General features: G+C 36.6%; 1 protein-coding gene across 11 annotated transcripts in view; it reads right to left on the reverse strand.

Moving 5' to 3' along the window:
- Rab28 (RAB28, member RAS oncogene family) overlaps nt 1–17192 on the reverse strand; it is a 186147-nt gene that overhangs the window by 117204 nt on the left and 51751 nt on the right. For all 11 annotated transcript variants that reach the window (XR_009381865.1, XR_009381859.1, XR_009381860.1 and 8 more), the window contains exon 5: nt 1029–1132. Coding sequence is in view for 3 of the 11 variants with exons in the window: in XM_059275814.1 (XP_059131797.1) it covers nt 1029–1132 (104 nt within the window). In the remaining 8 variants the exon portion in view is untranslated. The remainder of the gene's footprint in view (nt 1–1028; nt 1133–17192) is intronic.

A 17192-nucleotide genomic window follows, 5' to 3' on the forward strand; every position in this document is an offset into this window, starting at 1 on the left:
TATTATCCATAATATGAAATATGGACATAGTATTGTTTAAAACCAATGAAAAATATATGTTGTTAAGTAGAAAGTGACCACTAATAAAATTTTATGAATTTCAACCTAAACTCTCATCAAGAAAATTCAAAATTAGTAGGGTTTTTATTGTTATTGTTGTGTTCTTATTTGTACTGATCTACAACTTTAGCAAAGGTTTGAAAAAAAATAAATCCCTTAGTATTACAAGGATTTGTATAGCAATCTTATAATGTTAGGAAAAGAATAGATTAACTTAGTTTTTCTAGCAAGCATCTGACAACATGCTTCAATCTCCTGTCATAGTCTATCTAGAGGAATAAAGCATCAAAAGTTATTAACAAAATTTCATAATAAAACTCATATTTGAAACTTAGAAAAAACCCTACATGTCCAACAACAATGGTTCATGATTAAGTATACTTTTGAACATTTAGTAGATGACTAAATTTATTTTAACATTAAATGATATGGGAAATGTTTTATAGATAAAAATATTAAGTAAAAACAGAACACTATAAAACTATTTCTAGACCAGGATCTGAATGTTTAATAATGAACATTTGTTATGGTTAAAATGGTGGGCCTGGACTGTCACTACTTGTGCTCACAAACTGTATCTCTACCACATAGTATCTATGTAGACTGAGGCCTGTGATGTGAGCTCTAGAAGATACATCTACACAACAGAGATAATCAGAATAATAAAATAACTATCACAAAGTAAGCAGCAGTAATTACAGTGAGGCCTTCAGACAAAGAGCACTAAAGAATTATCTGAGACTCTGAATGGGCATCTCTGGAGGCCAAGCTATGAGTGACTTGGGTATTTCATAATTCTTGTTAAATCAACTATAAAATTAATCTTTCCAAAATAAGCATTCTCATCTACTCTATTTATGTCTTCCTTCCAAACATATCCAGTGTTCCTTGTTAGGAAGCAGAAGTGTACTCCCTGGAACACTGGAAGACAAAGCATCACTTACAACACACTCCACTGTTTTACTTACTGAGTCTCCTGTCTTGGCTGAAACAAAGTGGCTACTAAAACCATTCTCCTGGCAAAATCGTAAGTGTTTATCAGGTTTTACTGTTCGCATATGCTCCAAGTCAACTAGAAAAAAATGTTAAAGAGAGAACAAAAATAAATATTAGAGTCAATAAAAGTATTTTTTAACATGTTTAAATTTGACTTACTTTGCAATATCATTTTCCACCATGTAATCCTAGGCAACTTTCTAACTTCTTTGTGCCTCAGTTTCCACATTTATAAACTGTGAATAATAAATATACCTACTTAATATGATATTCCCCCAAAATCACCCCATGAATAGTGAACAAAGATTAGCAATGTGCTCAAAAATATGTACTGTTACTATTACTATAGCATCACCTATATAAATTCACACACCATGACAAAGTTCAAAACACATCTGCTCAATGTAGTGCATTAAAGCACAGTTATTTACTGAAGATAGGTTGTACAAGCATAAGCATATTTGGCTAGAAATAGTTTATTTACAAGATAATTTAGTAATTAGGACAGTTCTGAAATATTTTATATTACATAGTTACATTAATTTATTCACAACCAGTTTACTTTCACAAAGATGTAGCTGATTTCCAAACCATTAAGTATTCACTTTCAGAATAATGAGTAAGATATACTTCCTGGGCTTTAAAGCAATGTGTAACAATAATAACTAAAGAATAAGAATGCACCAGGGCAGTGGTGGTACATGCCTTTAATCCCAGCACTTGGGAGGTAGAAGCAGGTGGATCTCTGTGAGTTCAAGGCCAGCCTGGTCTACAAAGAGAGTTCCAGGACAGCCAGGGCTACACAGAGAAACCTGGTTTCCAAAAATAAAAACAATATGCCCAAGAGTGGTATAGCTGGGTCCTGGGGGAAATTGATTCCCAATTTTTTAAGAAAGCGCCATATTGATTTCCAAAGTGGCTGTACAAGCTTGCATTCCCACCAACAGTGGAGGAGAGTTCCCCTTGCTCCACATCCTCTCCAGCATAAACTGTCTTCAGTGTTTTGATCTTAGCCATTCTGACAGGTGTAAGGTGGTATCTCAGAGTCGTTTTGATTTGCATTTCCCTAATTAGGGATGTTGAGCAATTCCTTAAATGTCTTTCAGCCATTTGAGCTTCCTCTGTTGAGAATTCTCTGTTTAGCTCTATAGCCCATTTCTTAATTGGACTGTTGGGCATTTTGATGTCTAATTTCTTGAGTTCTTTATATATTCTGGATATCAGCCCTCTGTCAGATGTGGGGTTGCTGAAGATCTTTTCCCATTCTGTAGGCTGTCGCTTTGTCTTGTTGACCGTGTCCTTTGCTCTACAAAAGCTTTTCCGTTTCAAGAGGTCCCATTGACTAATTGTTTCTCTCAGTGTCTGTGCTACTGGTGTTATATTTAGGAAGTGATCTCCAGTGCCAATGCATTCAAGACTATTTCCATGGGAATAGGAAGAAGCAAAGTACTAGAGAGGTCCCCAGAAATCCACAAAGATACCTCCACAATAGACTACTGGCAATGGTCGAGAGAAAGCCCGAACTGACCTACTCTGGTGATCGGAGGGCCAAACACCCTAACTGTTGTGGTATAACTCTCATCCAATGACTGATGGAAGTGGATGCAGAGATCCACTGCCAGGCCCCAGATGGAGCTCCAGGAGTCCAATCGTCGAGAAAGAGGAGGGATTGTATGAGCGAGAGTTGCTGAGACCATGATTGGAAAAAGCACAGGGACAAATAGCCAAGCTAGTGGAAACACATGAACTATGAACCAATAGCTGAGGAGCCCCCAACTGGATCAGACCCTCTGGATAAGTGAGACAGTTGATTAGCTTGAACTATTTGGGAGGCCCCCAGGCAGTGGGACCAGGACCTGTCCTTAGTGTATGAGCTGGCTGTTTGGAGCCTGGGGCCTATTCAGGGACACTATGCTCAGCCTGGGTGAAGGGAGGAGGACACTGGACCTGCCTGGACTGAATCTACCAGGCTGAGCTGAGTCCCCAGGAGAGTCCTTGCCCTGAGGGTAGGTTGGAGGGAGGGGGGGGTGGCGGGAGGAAGGAGAATAGGGGAATCCGTGGCTGATATGTAAAATTAAATTAAATTATAAAATTAAAAAAAAAGAAAAACAAAAAAAGTATAAAAAAGAGCAAGAACGCATGAATCTGAGGTGAAGGGTGTGTTGGGAAGAGGTAGAGTGTGAAAATGATGTAAATACAGTACTCATGTATGAAGTAATGAATCTCATCTTGTCTTCTTCCTTTTATTCAGTTCAGACTCTAACCCACCCCCAGTGGGCACCCCAATCAGCCTAATCTAAATAATCCCTCATCAGCATGTCCAGAGGCTTGTCTCCTAGGTGATGCTAGATCCCATCAAGATGGTAATCAAGATTAACCATCACATGAGGTAGTAGAACTAATTATGCAGTATGATAGGTTTGTTATTTAGACTAAAGTAGAGATAGTTTGAACAGGCCAACTTTTGGTATTTGCTAGATTCTCTTTCAATGTTGAAATCAAGGAAACTGGCATACTGTGGAGAAATAAAGAAAAATGCTGTATGTTCTCAACATAGTTAAAAATGATTTGTCTACTTTGACTAGGATAAAAATAAATTCTGAAAAGATAGCATTACCTTTCCATGAATACCAGAAATCACTGTGCTTTTAAGGATACTGTCTCTTCAACACAAATTGTTAAAGAAGCTACTCATTGTTCTTCTCTTTTCCCAAGTCAAATTATGAGTTGAATCTAAGAACTACCAACAGCAGTTTTCTCATTATGATCTGTTGTAAGGTTTACTATGATGCTATTCTAGAGTTTGCTTCCACACAGCAAGAATTATCCAAGAATTAGATAAGCCTTCAAATAAATGCTGAGTGCCATCACATTTGCTAAACATGGAGCCTTCCTAAGACAATCCATAGAGCCCAGAGAAAAACTCACTCATATGCCAAGACAATCTCTAACAAAAGGGTCAAGACCATTCATTATAGAAAGGACAACCTCTTCAAGAAATGGTACTGGAGAAACTAGTTACCCACTTGCAAAAGAATGAAGATGGAAGCTACACATATGTAAAAACTTAACTCAAAATGGATTATATACCTGAATGTAAGATTCAAAGCTCAAACCATTAAAAGCTTCAAGACATTGGAATTAATATGAATTTCTCAGATATGACATTGAAAATACAGCAGCAGAAAAGACAAAAAGACAAAATCTATAGCACACTTACACATCAAAGCACACAATCAACAAAGTGAAGAGAGAATCTGCAAAATGGTAGATACATGCAAATTACATATTGGATAAGATATTAATATGCAGAAGATATTTTGTATTTTAATTTTTTAATATATTTTTGTCCTACAACTCAAACAACAGAAAACACACTCAACTTAATAATAGGCCAATGACTTTCAGGACATTTCTTCCAAAGTGAAAGTATCATCTAAGACATAAAAGACGGCAGAGAGAATACCTCACATCCATTGTAGAATGACTGCCATTAAAAAAAAAATTGCAGCGTTAGTGAGAATGTGCAAAAATTGAAGCCTTTGTGCACTAAGGTAAAACTATAGAATGGCACAACTGTTGCAGAAAACAATACAGAAGATATTCAGAAAATTCAAGGCTTCACTACCATATGATTCATCAATCTCACTTCTGCAAGTATGCTCAAAATTGAAAGTAGGGTCTCAAAAATTTTTTTGCATACCCATACTCACAACAGCACCAGACACAAGAGCCACGAGGTGGAGATAAACCTAAATGTCCATCAATGGTTGGGTAAACAAAATGTGGTAGATACAAAATGGTTATTATTCAGCCTCAAAAATGAAGGAGCTCCTGTCTCAGTTTACAACACGTAGTTATCAGGCTACTTGAAACATGCCAGTCATCAATAGAACAGTAATACTGTATAATTCCAGTTGCAGCAAAAATTTTTATATCCAAACAGATGATCTCTACTGTTGAACCTCATTGACCAAGAAAGATGATGAGATCATATATAAGAAGCCGTCTCATTTAAGTAGTAACTGTTTCAGGCTGGAGAGAGAGCTCATCAGTTAATTGAACTTGCTGCTCTTCTAGAGGATCTGAGTTTGGTTCCTAGCATCCACACTGCAACTCATAATTGTTTGTGATTCCAAGTCCAGGGGATCTCTTCAGGCACCCACACATACATGGCATACACAAAGAGACGCATGCACATAAATAAAAACAGAAGTAAATTAAAAAAAAAACTAATCCTAACTTCTTAATTGTCTGTATTAAAACAAATGTATAGGAAACCTGGGCTGAATATAATCATACTTCTTCCCTGGACAGGAAGTGAAGTGTGATAGTAAAAAACATCCTCCTGCCAGGCATGGTAGCACATGCCTTTAATCCTAGGACTCAGGAGGCAGAGGCAGGAGGATCTTTGAGTTTGAAGTCAGCCTGGTCTACAGAGCAAGTTCCAGGGCAGCCAGGGCTTCATAGTAAAACCCTTTCTCAAAACATCAAGGGGTCATCCCTGAAAAACATACAAACAAGTAACATTATGCAGACTGAGCAGGCTGTGCTTACATATTTAGAAACATACACAAAGTCCTTGTGGGTAACATGTATCAGAAAACCTTCAAATGTTCCTGTTTAATTCAAAGCACTTCCATTGGCCACACTGGTGTTAACTGTTTCTAAATTCATAAAGTATTCAGAAGAAAATTATAAATGATAAAAATGTTACGCTCTCACAGATGTCATAAATATTAAACTTTTCTGCTACCATGTTGTATACACAAATGACTGTCATCATCACCTTTAAATTTAAGAGTAGAAGGCAGTGCATGTATACACAGGCAGTCAAGCTTTTTCTTCCTCCTTCAAGTCATAACAATCCTACACATTTATCAGTCTAATGATTCAGATTAACTGCAGGCTGTGAAAACCACACAGAACAACAAAAATTATAAAAGGTATTCCAATTATTTATTTAAAACAGGTAATATACGGCTGGAGAGGTGGTTCAGTGGCTAAGAGGAGTGTAGTGTTCTTGCAGAGAACCCAGATTCTGTTCCCAGCACCCAGTTCACAACGGTTTATAACTCTAGTTCCAGAGGATCTGATACCTTCTTCTGTTATCCAATGACATTGGGTATGCACACACATGTATGCAGGCAAAACACTCATACACATAAAATAAAAACAAATCTTAAAAAATGAACAGGTAAAGCTATATCTTAAATTTAAGAAATCAATAGGAGCATCTATTTTGCCACATACTATGCTAATGAACACAAACAAGAAATAGGTGAACACTATAAACATTATCCTTCATGATTGTGAGAGAAAAGAATGATAAACAAGTTGACATGTAAATAAAGGAAAGACACTTCTGAGCACGGTGGTATACATCTGAGATCCCAGTACTCAGATAGTTATGGCAGGAAGATCATGAGTTTAAGGTCAACCTGACCTCTACTGAGTAAAGTAGGTATCCTGGGCTTCATATGGAGACTCTCCCCTCAAAACCTACCTAAATACATAAGTAAGGAAATTACAATGATCATAATCCAAAATGGAGGAGCAAAAAGGTAACCAGATAAATAGCATCATAATGAAGAGAGAAATGAGGTGAGCAATTACAAGAATATATGTGAGAACCATGGCACTGTGGAAGACTTTCCTCCTTTATCTCAGATCTAATTTATTAAAATAAGTCAAGCAAGTCAGAAGGTTAGAAGAAAATTATGTTTTATTCACCTTATTCAGGATTTCCACAGTAACTACCTATACAGTTATTGATCATTGTGGCCAAAGACCAGAGTATTCAATATAACAGATTTTTAAAACCTAGATATAGAAAATGTAATCAGAGCTATTGATGAAATTAAATGATGTACAATTCTGAAGTCTGAAAACAAACTTGTATTATTTTTATCCTGGCCTTAAATTTGGCAGCATTCTGATTTCCCATGAACTTCTTTTCCAATATCCTATCATAATATAACCTATAATTAATATGACTTTTTTCATTCAAATCAGTTACTTCATGCTTTGAAAAAAAGGGAAAGTGCTCTATGATTTTAATTAGTTATAGTATTAATGTCCAGTGCCTGTCAAAGACAGCATTCAAAATATCAACTATTTTTATTCCTCATTCCTGCAGCAACAGAATATTCTCTGTGAAAGCAGCCACAACTGAACTTAAAGAAGCAAAAGCAAAATATAAATACAGCACTTGTGCAGATTTTCACAGTAATTTTTAGGTTATCAAGGAAACATCTAGAGTGTTGATCTGGTTATACTCAATTCAAACAAACTACTTGTCACATTAACTACCTCCAGGAAGTTACTCCAAACACAAAATAAACTGTTTATGCCCCTACTCAGATAGATAACATGACAGATTGTTATTAGTTGAAGACAGATGAGATACATTAATTTGATTGTGAGCATGTGTTTAATTTTACCCTGCCATGCACACTCTCTAATGCTGTCTTTCTATGATGCCATAGTAAATCATGCCGTATTAGAAGAATTGCTAACTCATGAAAGTAAAAAAATAACCAGAACTTGACTTTAACTTTGCAGCTTCTTAAACCAACCTTCTTACCAAAGTAATGGCCTTGAATATTACTGCATTCCACACAGGGATAAAGCCAGAACACTGAAACATCCAAGAAGCTACTTTAGTTTCTAGTATCAGTTTAAAGATGGGAAAGCAAGTTAACATTTTTCCTATTCACTAGCTTTTTACTAAGATGTCTCTTCTTGCCTATTTCTACTGGCTTGTTTAATTCACTAGTTTAAACACATCCTACAATGACGATGCTTTCCATATTTGTTGCAAGCATTCTCCTTAGATTAAGATCCTCATTTCAGATTGTTCATGATACTTTTGAGAAACAAAAATTAAGGTTTCATAAAGCTCAATATTCTTGAGATAATATGATTGTTAGTATTTTCCACCATGCTTACAAACTTACTTACAAACAAGTAAACAAAAGAATTTCCAAATACAATAACCACCCAGAAAGTATTGATCAGGTGAAAAAAGTTTTTAGGTTTTTTAAAATAAGGGAGAAAGATTCCCTGGGAACCTGTAGGCCACTCCAACCAGGGAAGAAGGTAGACTAACTGAAGATCTTCACCTCTCCCTCCATTCCTCCAAATCCAATCCCCTAGTCTTATAGCCAGCTCTGTAGCAGACCACCTGCTGCAGCTTCCCTTCACCTCCCTGCCTCATCGCAATTTGGTAGTAAAACACCTGCTGAGGTCTCCCCTTCCTCTCTGAGCCCTATCACCAAAGATTACTTAGAACTTCTCCTACAACCTTCTTTATGCCCACTCATTGCATTATCCCTGCCTTCAAATCCAGCAGGTATTCCCTAGGAACATGCCAGCCAGGCCTGCCAGAGAAGCAAGTAGGTGAAGCAGGTAAGCAAGCTTCAGATTTTCACTCTCCTTCCTCTCCTCCATATCCAACTCCTGAGTCACATTCTCAAGTCTGTAGAAGACTACATGTTTTGGCCTCTCCTCACTCTCTGCCCTCATTCCCAGGGGACTATGCAGATCTGAGAGGAAGACTCTGTTTTTCTCCCTCCTATGGAACCCCTCTGGTATCCACTAGTCCATCCCCATTACTAAATGTCAGTTCCCAATACCTAGACACATTTTACCTGGAATCCCCAGCAGCCACACCTAGTAGGATCCCAGAATTTCTACCAGGCAATCTATAACCACTACACTCTCCCAAGAACTACAGAGGTAACAAAAAAACAAGAAACAAAACACCCACCCAACAAAGACAAAACCAAATATCAGCACCTAAAATTTCAGTCTTCCCAAACTCAGATAGATGCCAGCTTAAAAACACAAGCAATAACAGTCAAGACAGTATGTCTCCAACAGGACCCAACAACCCTACCACAGTAGGCTCGAGTATTGCAACATAGCTGAAGCACAAGAGACTGACTTTAACGTTGCCTTTATGAATATGACAGAGGTCCTTAAAAAAGGAAATGAATAAATTCCTTAAAGAAAACTATGGAAACACAAACAAACAGTGGACAGAAATAAACAAAAAGTTCAAGACCTGAAAGTGGAAAGAGAAAATCCAAACTGAGGGAAATCTGGAAGTGAGAAATTTAGGAACTCCAATAAAAACCTCATAGGCAAGTCTCACCAACAGAATGAATGGAAGAGATGGAAGAGAGAGTCTTAGGCATTGAAGTTACAATAGAAGAAATGGATACCTCAATCAAAGAAAATGTTAAATCCAAAAGAATCCTGGCACAAAACATAAAGGAAATCTGGAACATTATGAAAAGACCAAATCTAAGAATAACAGGAAAACAGGAAGAAGAAACCCAGTTCAAAGAGATAGAAAATATTTTCAATACAATCATAGAATATTTTCCTAAACTAAAGTGGGATATGTCCATTTAGGTACAAGAAGCATATAGAACACAAATAGATTGGACCAGAAAAGAACGTTTTCTCGGCACATAATAATCAAAACACTAAAAAGACAGAAGAAATAAAGAATATTAAAAGCTGCAAGGGAAAAAGACCAAGTAACACATAAGGGCAGACCTATTAAAATAACACTTGATTTCTCAGTGGAGACTCTATGACCCCAAAGGGCCTGAACAGTTGTCCTACAGACTCTAAGAGACCACAGATGTTAGCTCAGACTACTACCCAGCAAAACTTTCAATCACCATAGATGGAGCAAATAAAACATTCCATGAGAAAACCAAATTTAAGCAATATCTATCTACAAATTTAGCCCTACAAAAGGCGCTAAAAGGAAAATCCCAACCTAAAGAGGTTAACCATACTCAAGAAAACACAAGGAATAAATCTTCTCAGACCAACAAACCAAAGAGGGAAAACACACACAACAACAATAACAACAACAAAATAATAGGAATCAACAAATACTGCTCATTGATACCTCTCAACATCAATGATCTCAATTCCCCAATAAAAAGAGACTAACAGAAGGGATAAAAAAAATAAGATCCATCCTTCTGCATTCAGGAAACACATCTCAATATCAAGGATAGACATCAGCCAAGGATAAAAGGATGAAAAAGATATTCGAAGCAAATGGACCTAAGAAGCAAGCTGATGTAGCCATTTTAGTATCGGACAAAATAGACTTCAAACCAAAGCTAATCAAAAGAGATAGGAAGGATGCTACATACTCATCAAAATCCATGAAAGAACATGGCAATTCTTAACATCTATGCCCCAAATACAAGGGCACCCAGGTTTGTAAAAGAAACATTACTACAGCTTACATCATATATTGACCCTTACACACTAATAATAGAAGACTTCAATACCCCACTCTCACCAATAGACAGTTCATCCAGACAAAACCACACAGAAATACTGAAGCTAACTGACATTATAAATCAAACAGACCAAACATATTTACAGAACATTTCACCCAAATATAAAATATACCTTCTTCTCTGCACTTCATGGAACATTCTCCCAAACTGACCACACCCTTAGACACAAAGCAAGTATCAACAGATACAAGAAAATTGAACTATCTCCCTGCATCCTATCAGACCACCAGGAATTAAAGCTAGACATCAGCAATAAAAATAACAGGAAGCTTACAAACTCATGGAATACTGAACATCTTCTTGCTGTTACATGAAAAACAGGTCAATACAGAACTTAATTCTAGAACTGAGTAAAAATGAGTACACAACATACCCAAACTTATGGGACACAATGAAAATGGTTCTAACAGGCGAGTTCATAGCACTAAACGCCTATAAAAAAAAAATGGACAGATCTTATACTAGTAAGTTAACAGCACATCTGAAAGCTCTAGGACAAAAAAAAAAGAAATCATACCCAAAAGGAGTAGATGGCAAGAATAATCAAACTTATGGCTAAAATCAATTAAAACTGAAATTTTAAAAAAAAAAAGGATCAATGAAACAAAGAGTTGGCATTTCCTTATCTAAATTAATTAAAAGGTAGAGAGGAACTATCCAACTTAATAAAATTAAGAATGGAGCGGGGACATAACAACAGACACTGGGGAAATCCAGAGAATCCTAAGGACATGTTTTGAATATCTGTAGTCCACCAAATTGGAAAATTTGAAAGAAATGAATAATTTTTTCACTATATACCACTTACCAAAGTTAAATTAAGATCAGTAAGCAATTTAAATAGATCTTACCTCCTAGTGAAATAGAAACAGTAATTAAAATGTTCCCCACCAAAACAAGCTCAGGGCCAGATGGGTTAGGCCCATCTTTCAAAGAGTTAATGCCATTAAAAAAAAAGTGAAACATATTGTGTCTAAAGTAATATTTATCTTTTCATTTTATAGGAATGCTTATGTCTCGAAATTCATGAAGAGTTCCATACCACAATAAGAATAAATCTCAAACATGTGGTAAGGAACAAGAGAGTGCAATTTACATAAAATTTTGAAATTTCAGAAGCAATTAATTTGGGTAAATAGTAGATGGATGATAAAAGCAAACAAGGAAGAGGAGGGGGAGGAGGAGGGAGGGAAAGAAAAAGGAGGAGGAGGAGGAAGAAGAAGACGACAACTAGGCAGTGGATAAGTACTTTTAAGGGTAGCTATGAGTAAAAAAGAAAGGTATCTGATCAATACTGGCAATGAGCTATGCTCTTACTTTGCAATAATTCTTTAATCTATATTCATAGAGGCTACAAAGATGGCTTAGCTGTTGAAAGTGCTTACTGCTCTTGTACAGGCAAGGACCCAAGTTTGGTTTCTTGTACAAATAAAGGGTTGCTCACTATTGCCTATAACTTCTTCAGGGAAATTCGAGTCCTCTGGTCTCCATGAACACCTGAACTAAAGTGCACATATCCCTATACAGACATATACATATAAACATACTTAAAAATAAACTAAAGGGCTGGTGAGATGGCTCAGTGGTTAAGTACATTTGCTGCTCCTGCAGAGAACCCAGGTTCAGTTCCCAGCACCTACACTGAGTGATTCACAACTGATTATAACTCAAGTTCCAAGGAATTTGACCCTTTCTTCTGGAATCCATGAGTTCCTGAAGACGTGGTACATATAATGCACTGCGAAACACACATACACATAAAACAAAGCCTAAAACAAAAAAGATAAACTATACACACTTTATATATTTTCTGCACGTACCTCACTGTATTAAAAATGTTGCTGAAATTATAACATTCTTTTAAGATCTAAATTTTTGGGGCTAGAGAGATGGCTCAGTGGTTAAGAGCACTGGGTGCTCCTCCAGAGGTCTTTAGTTCAATTCCCAGCAACCACATGGTGCTTCACAACCATCTATAATGAGATAGGGCATGCCTCTTCTGGCATGAAAGCATACATGCAGGCATTACACTGTGTACATAACAAATAAATAAATCTTAAAAAAAAAAAAAAACCAGCTAACTTTGCCTATTATCCTAAAAGAAAATCACTATTACAAAAACATTTGTAGTTTTCATGGCTTTTCCCAAGGACCTCCAGTAATCTTTAACCATCAAATCATATTCTTTTGACATATCTATGTCATGAGGCTTGAGGGGTTTTCTCTTTAATTATCTATCATCTAACTCTTCTGGATCCTCATTTGCTAATTTCATAGAGCTAGTAATTCTTTTTAGATTCTGTATATTATGGCAATATTTGCCTAATCAATTTGCACTGAATTCACATTCATGCATTTCAATCAGGCCACAGAGATTCTGAGGGAATAACAATGAATCCTCTTAGCTATATGGAGTGACCAAAGCCACCAACAGCAACTAATACAAAGAGGACAAAGAGGAGACTATGTAAGAATTTCTATTTGGGCTGGAGAGATGGCTCAGAGGTTAAGAGCACTGACTGCTCTTCCAGAGGTCCTGAGTTCAATTCCCAGCAACCACATGGTGGCTCACAACCATCTGTAACGAGATCTGGCGCCCTCTTCTGACCTGCAGTCATACATGCTGTAAACCTAATAAATAAATAAAATCTTTAAAAAAAAAAAAAAAAAAGAATTTCTATTACTTATTCAAGTCATTTTAGAATATTAGATTATTTAAATTCCTTTTGGTCATGGATAACACATAACAACTCCTATAATCACAGTTGAAATAGAATAATGGGTATAAATGAGTGTATAGCATTGTCCAGTAAGTAAAATCTTTCTGTATTTGTGGCTGACTACTTTTGTTCCTTTCTGTAACATCTGTGCCAGAAGAAGGTGCTATATATCCTGGAACTGGAGTTAACATACTGTTGTTTGCTAAGAAACAAACCCATATCCTCTTCAAGAGCACTAAATGTTCTTACCTGCTATGCCATCCCTCCAGCCACATTTTTTTTTTTAACATGGGTTCCAGGGATTTAACTTAGGTTAAATCAAGCCTAAGCAACAAGTGCTTTTACCTTCTTAGCCATCTGGCCAGGCCCTGAGGTCTTGTTTTTATGGCTTTTGTCAATGTAATATTTTTATGTAGCTAATAATCATCTGAGAATCCAGGAATTTATTTCTCCCTTTTCAATCTGTGTCACCTACATACATTTTTTTCTTTTTTTTCTTTTTTTTTTTTTGTAATGACTAAAACCTTAAAAATGGCAGTGGAGTAATGAAATATCCTTGCCTGGTAAGTGATCTGAGGTAGAAAGCATTCATTCTTTCACCCTTGAGTATGGTACTAAACTACAGCTTTCACACAGATGCTACTTAACAAGTTGAATGTTCCTGCCATTCCTAGTTTGTTGACAGCTTTTTCCAAAAATCAGGTATGGGTGTTCAATTTTATCAAAAGGTTTTTGTGTATCTATTCAAATCATCCTACGGTTTTTCTTCTTTAGCCTATGACAGCAGTGTATCACATTATTTCATATATGAAACCAGCCTTTCATTTCCAAGATACAAACATAAAGCCCACTTGGTTATAATATAGTACCCTCTTTAAATACTACAGGATTCAATTTACTAATATCTTATTAAAGAATTTTATGTCTATGATCATGAGGATTATTGGCTACAGTCTTTATCTGGTTTTAATATTGGATTATCACATTAGTATTATAAAAATGAGTTTATGGGAATATTCTACCATCTTTGACTCTCTTTAGAAAGAGTTTACAGATGATATTATATTTCTTAACACATCTGGTAGTGGATCTGTTTTCTTTGTGGAAAGATTTCAAATTATTAGAATTTTTCATTAATATGGCAGATACCAGTCATACCTACTTCAGTGGATTCCAGTAGTCTATGTTTGTAGTAAAATCTGTCAATTTAAACTGTTAAATGATGAAAGTAAGCCTTTCAAATTACCCTACATACCTCTTAATAACTGAAGAATTTGTAATGACTTCCCATATTTTACTCCCAATACTGTAACGCTAATTTTCTTTATGATAGCTACTTTGGATAAGGGTTTATCATCCTGTTGATTATTTAAATGAATGTGAGTTCTGGGATGAAACTCAGGTCACCATGGTTGCTGCAATAAGAGCTTTACCATTCTAAGCCCTCTAACCAGCTACTATTGTCTTCCTTTCTTTTCTTTTTTCTTTTTTTTTTCTTTTCTTTTTTTTTTTTTTTTGTTGTTGTTATTTGCTTTGTATTCTTTAGGCTTGGGGCTTTGTCTTTTTCATTTTCCTTTCTTAAGGTAAAAACAAGATTACTGATTTGCAAAGCCTTTATCTCCTTAAACAGAAGCACTTAATAATGCTTCTTCAAATACTGTTGTAGCACATACCCCAAAACTGGGAAAAATTTTTCATTTTTTGGTCAATTCAAAGCAATTTTTGGTGATTTTTCTATTCCCCAATAGCCTGTTTTGAAGTGCTCAATTTCTGAGTGCTTTGGTGCACTACAGATATATTTCTAGTACAGATTTCTTCTTCAATTCCATTACTGTCACAGAACAAATTTAGTATTTTCCACATTTGAAACTTGTACTAGTTACCTTATTCAATTTTTTGCAAATAAGAATCATTCTAGCCACTTACATAAAATATGTTCATTAAAATTATTAATAAAGTACCAAAAAGGGGATTTCCTTGCTAATTCTTTGTAGGTGTTCTATCACAAAAAAATACCTTGTGTAAATTTGAAAGCAACATCTATTTAGAACATACACGGTTCTTTTTCTTTCATTCTTGTTTTATTGTTTTTGTTTTACTTTTGTTTTGAAGACAGGGCCTTGCTCTATAGCACAGGCTGAAATCAAACTCCTGTCAATCCTTTTGCCTCAGCCTCCCAAGTATGAAGATTATAGGAGTGAGTCATTATATCCAATCTAGAATGTTCTATAAAACAAAACAAAAAAGAAATAGGTCCAGATGGCTGGTGTTATTCAGGCCATCCATCTACATCGGTACTGACTGTCTATGAGTTCTGTAAGTTCATTCAAGGATGGCAGAGATCACATACAATGATGGATTTGTCATCTTCTTTCTGTTCTATCAGTGTTTGTTTGTAATTTTCAGTTGTGTTTGTGGATACACACACACACAAACACACACACACATATATGATTGTTATGCCTTTTTTCTAAATCTATCCTTTAGCAAAGAAAAGCTTCTCTGATGCTTAAAAGACGCACTAACACATGGATATAATGAGAACTCAGTACAAAGTTAGTTTACTACTATGTCCCATTAGTAGAATCATAGTAGTATGTTCCCCATAAGGCCTATGATCTACCTAGCTACTGGTTCTTGGCCCCACTAACTGTGCCAGGTATGAGTTTCATCTTGTGAAGCAGACCTTAAATCCAATCAAAAAGTGGTTGGTTATTCCTATGGCCTGTGTGCCACTACTGCATCACTGGGACTGTCTTTCCAGGCAGGTTATTATAGTAGCTTACAGGGTTCACTGCTGAGTGAGACTGATGATTACACTTTTCCTCTGGTAGTATGTGTAAGCAAGTGTGTTGCAACTCTGGAGGAAAGTTATCCTGACTGTTCAGGAGTCAGGAAACACCTTGAGCTTCTAAGACAGCTCTGACAGCTGGCGCTGCAATGGACAGCTCAGCCCTGGAGGGGAAGGCATCCCAGATACCTTGAGCTGCTAGGACAGCGCTGACAGCTGGAGCTGCAATAGACAGCTCAGTCCTGGAGGGAAAGGTATCCTGACTGTTTGAGAGAGTCAGGCAATACCTGGAGCTGTTAGGACAGCTCAGCAGGGAAAGGTATCCTGACTGGGAATCAGGCTATACCTGGTGCGGTGGGAGATGGTCTCTCTAGACGAATTGCTAAACAGTCTTATTAACAAAAAATTTGGAGCCAGAAATTGAGGTTAAAGCCTGAGAGAGAGCAGAGGAATAGGAAAAGCCACAGCTAACCTCACCTCACCAACTCCAGCCCTTTTGGTTTGAGGACTGGTAGAGGAAAGAAGTCTCTAGTGGCTGCTGCTCTGCTTCTCTGATCTTTCAGGTTATTACCCCAATATCTGACTTCTGGTTTTAATTGACAAAACTAATTAGGATCATGCTTCAGTAGCTCATGGTTTTAACAGCTGAGCTATCTCTCCAACCCATATTCCTTACTTTTTTAAACTGACCTATATCTGCATTAATGTTTAATGTTTAAGTGGGTTCTTTACAGACAGTATAGAGTTGAAATTGCTTTGTGCCTGATATGCATATCTAAATAATTTTATAAGTATGCTTAGACCAAGTCTCTGCAAACATTTTCCTGTCAATGGCCAGATTATGACTATTTTAGGCTTTGTGAGTCACATATTATTTGAAGCAATTACTCCACTCTTTTAGTGAAAAGCATTCCTATGAGCAGATTAAGTGTGGTTCTGTTCCAATAACACACTATGGATTTTCATACCATTCAGGTATTATAATTGGTATCCTTCTTCTAAATTTTTTCTAACTACTTTAACATGTAAAAACCATTCTTAGTGGCTCATAAAAAAAATAAAAGAGGTCATGGTTATGCCCACACCCCCATCCATCAATGCCTGAGACAGGTGGATGAGCTGGCCCTGGGGCCATAAGAGTAGGAGGGCTGTCCCTGTCCCTCAACAGCTGCAGCACTCAGGAAAGTGGCCCCTGTACCTCACCTGGACAACACAATAGAGCTGGTCCTGATGGTACAGATGTGGGTGAGTCAACGCTGATGGCATCAAAGCAGGAGAACCACCTGT

The sequence above is a fragment of the Peromyscus eremicus genome, chromosome 10 (genome assembly GCF_949786415.1).
Source record: "Peromyscus eremicus chromosome 10, PerEre_H2_v1, whole genome shotgun sequence".
In the NCBI taxonomy this organism is placed as follows: domain Eukaryota; kingdom Metazoa; phylum Chordata; class Mammalia; order Rodentia; family Cricetidae; genus Peromyscus; species Peromyscus eremicus.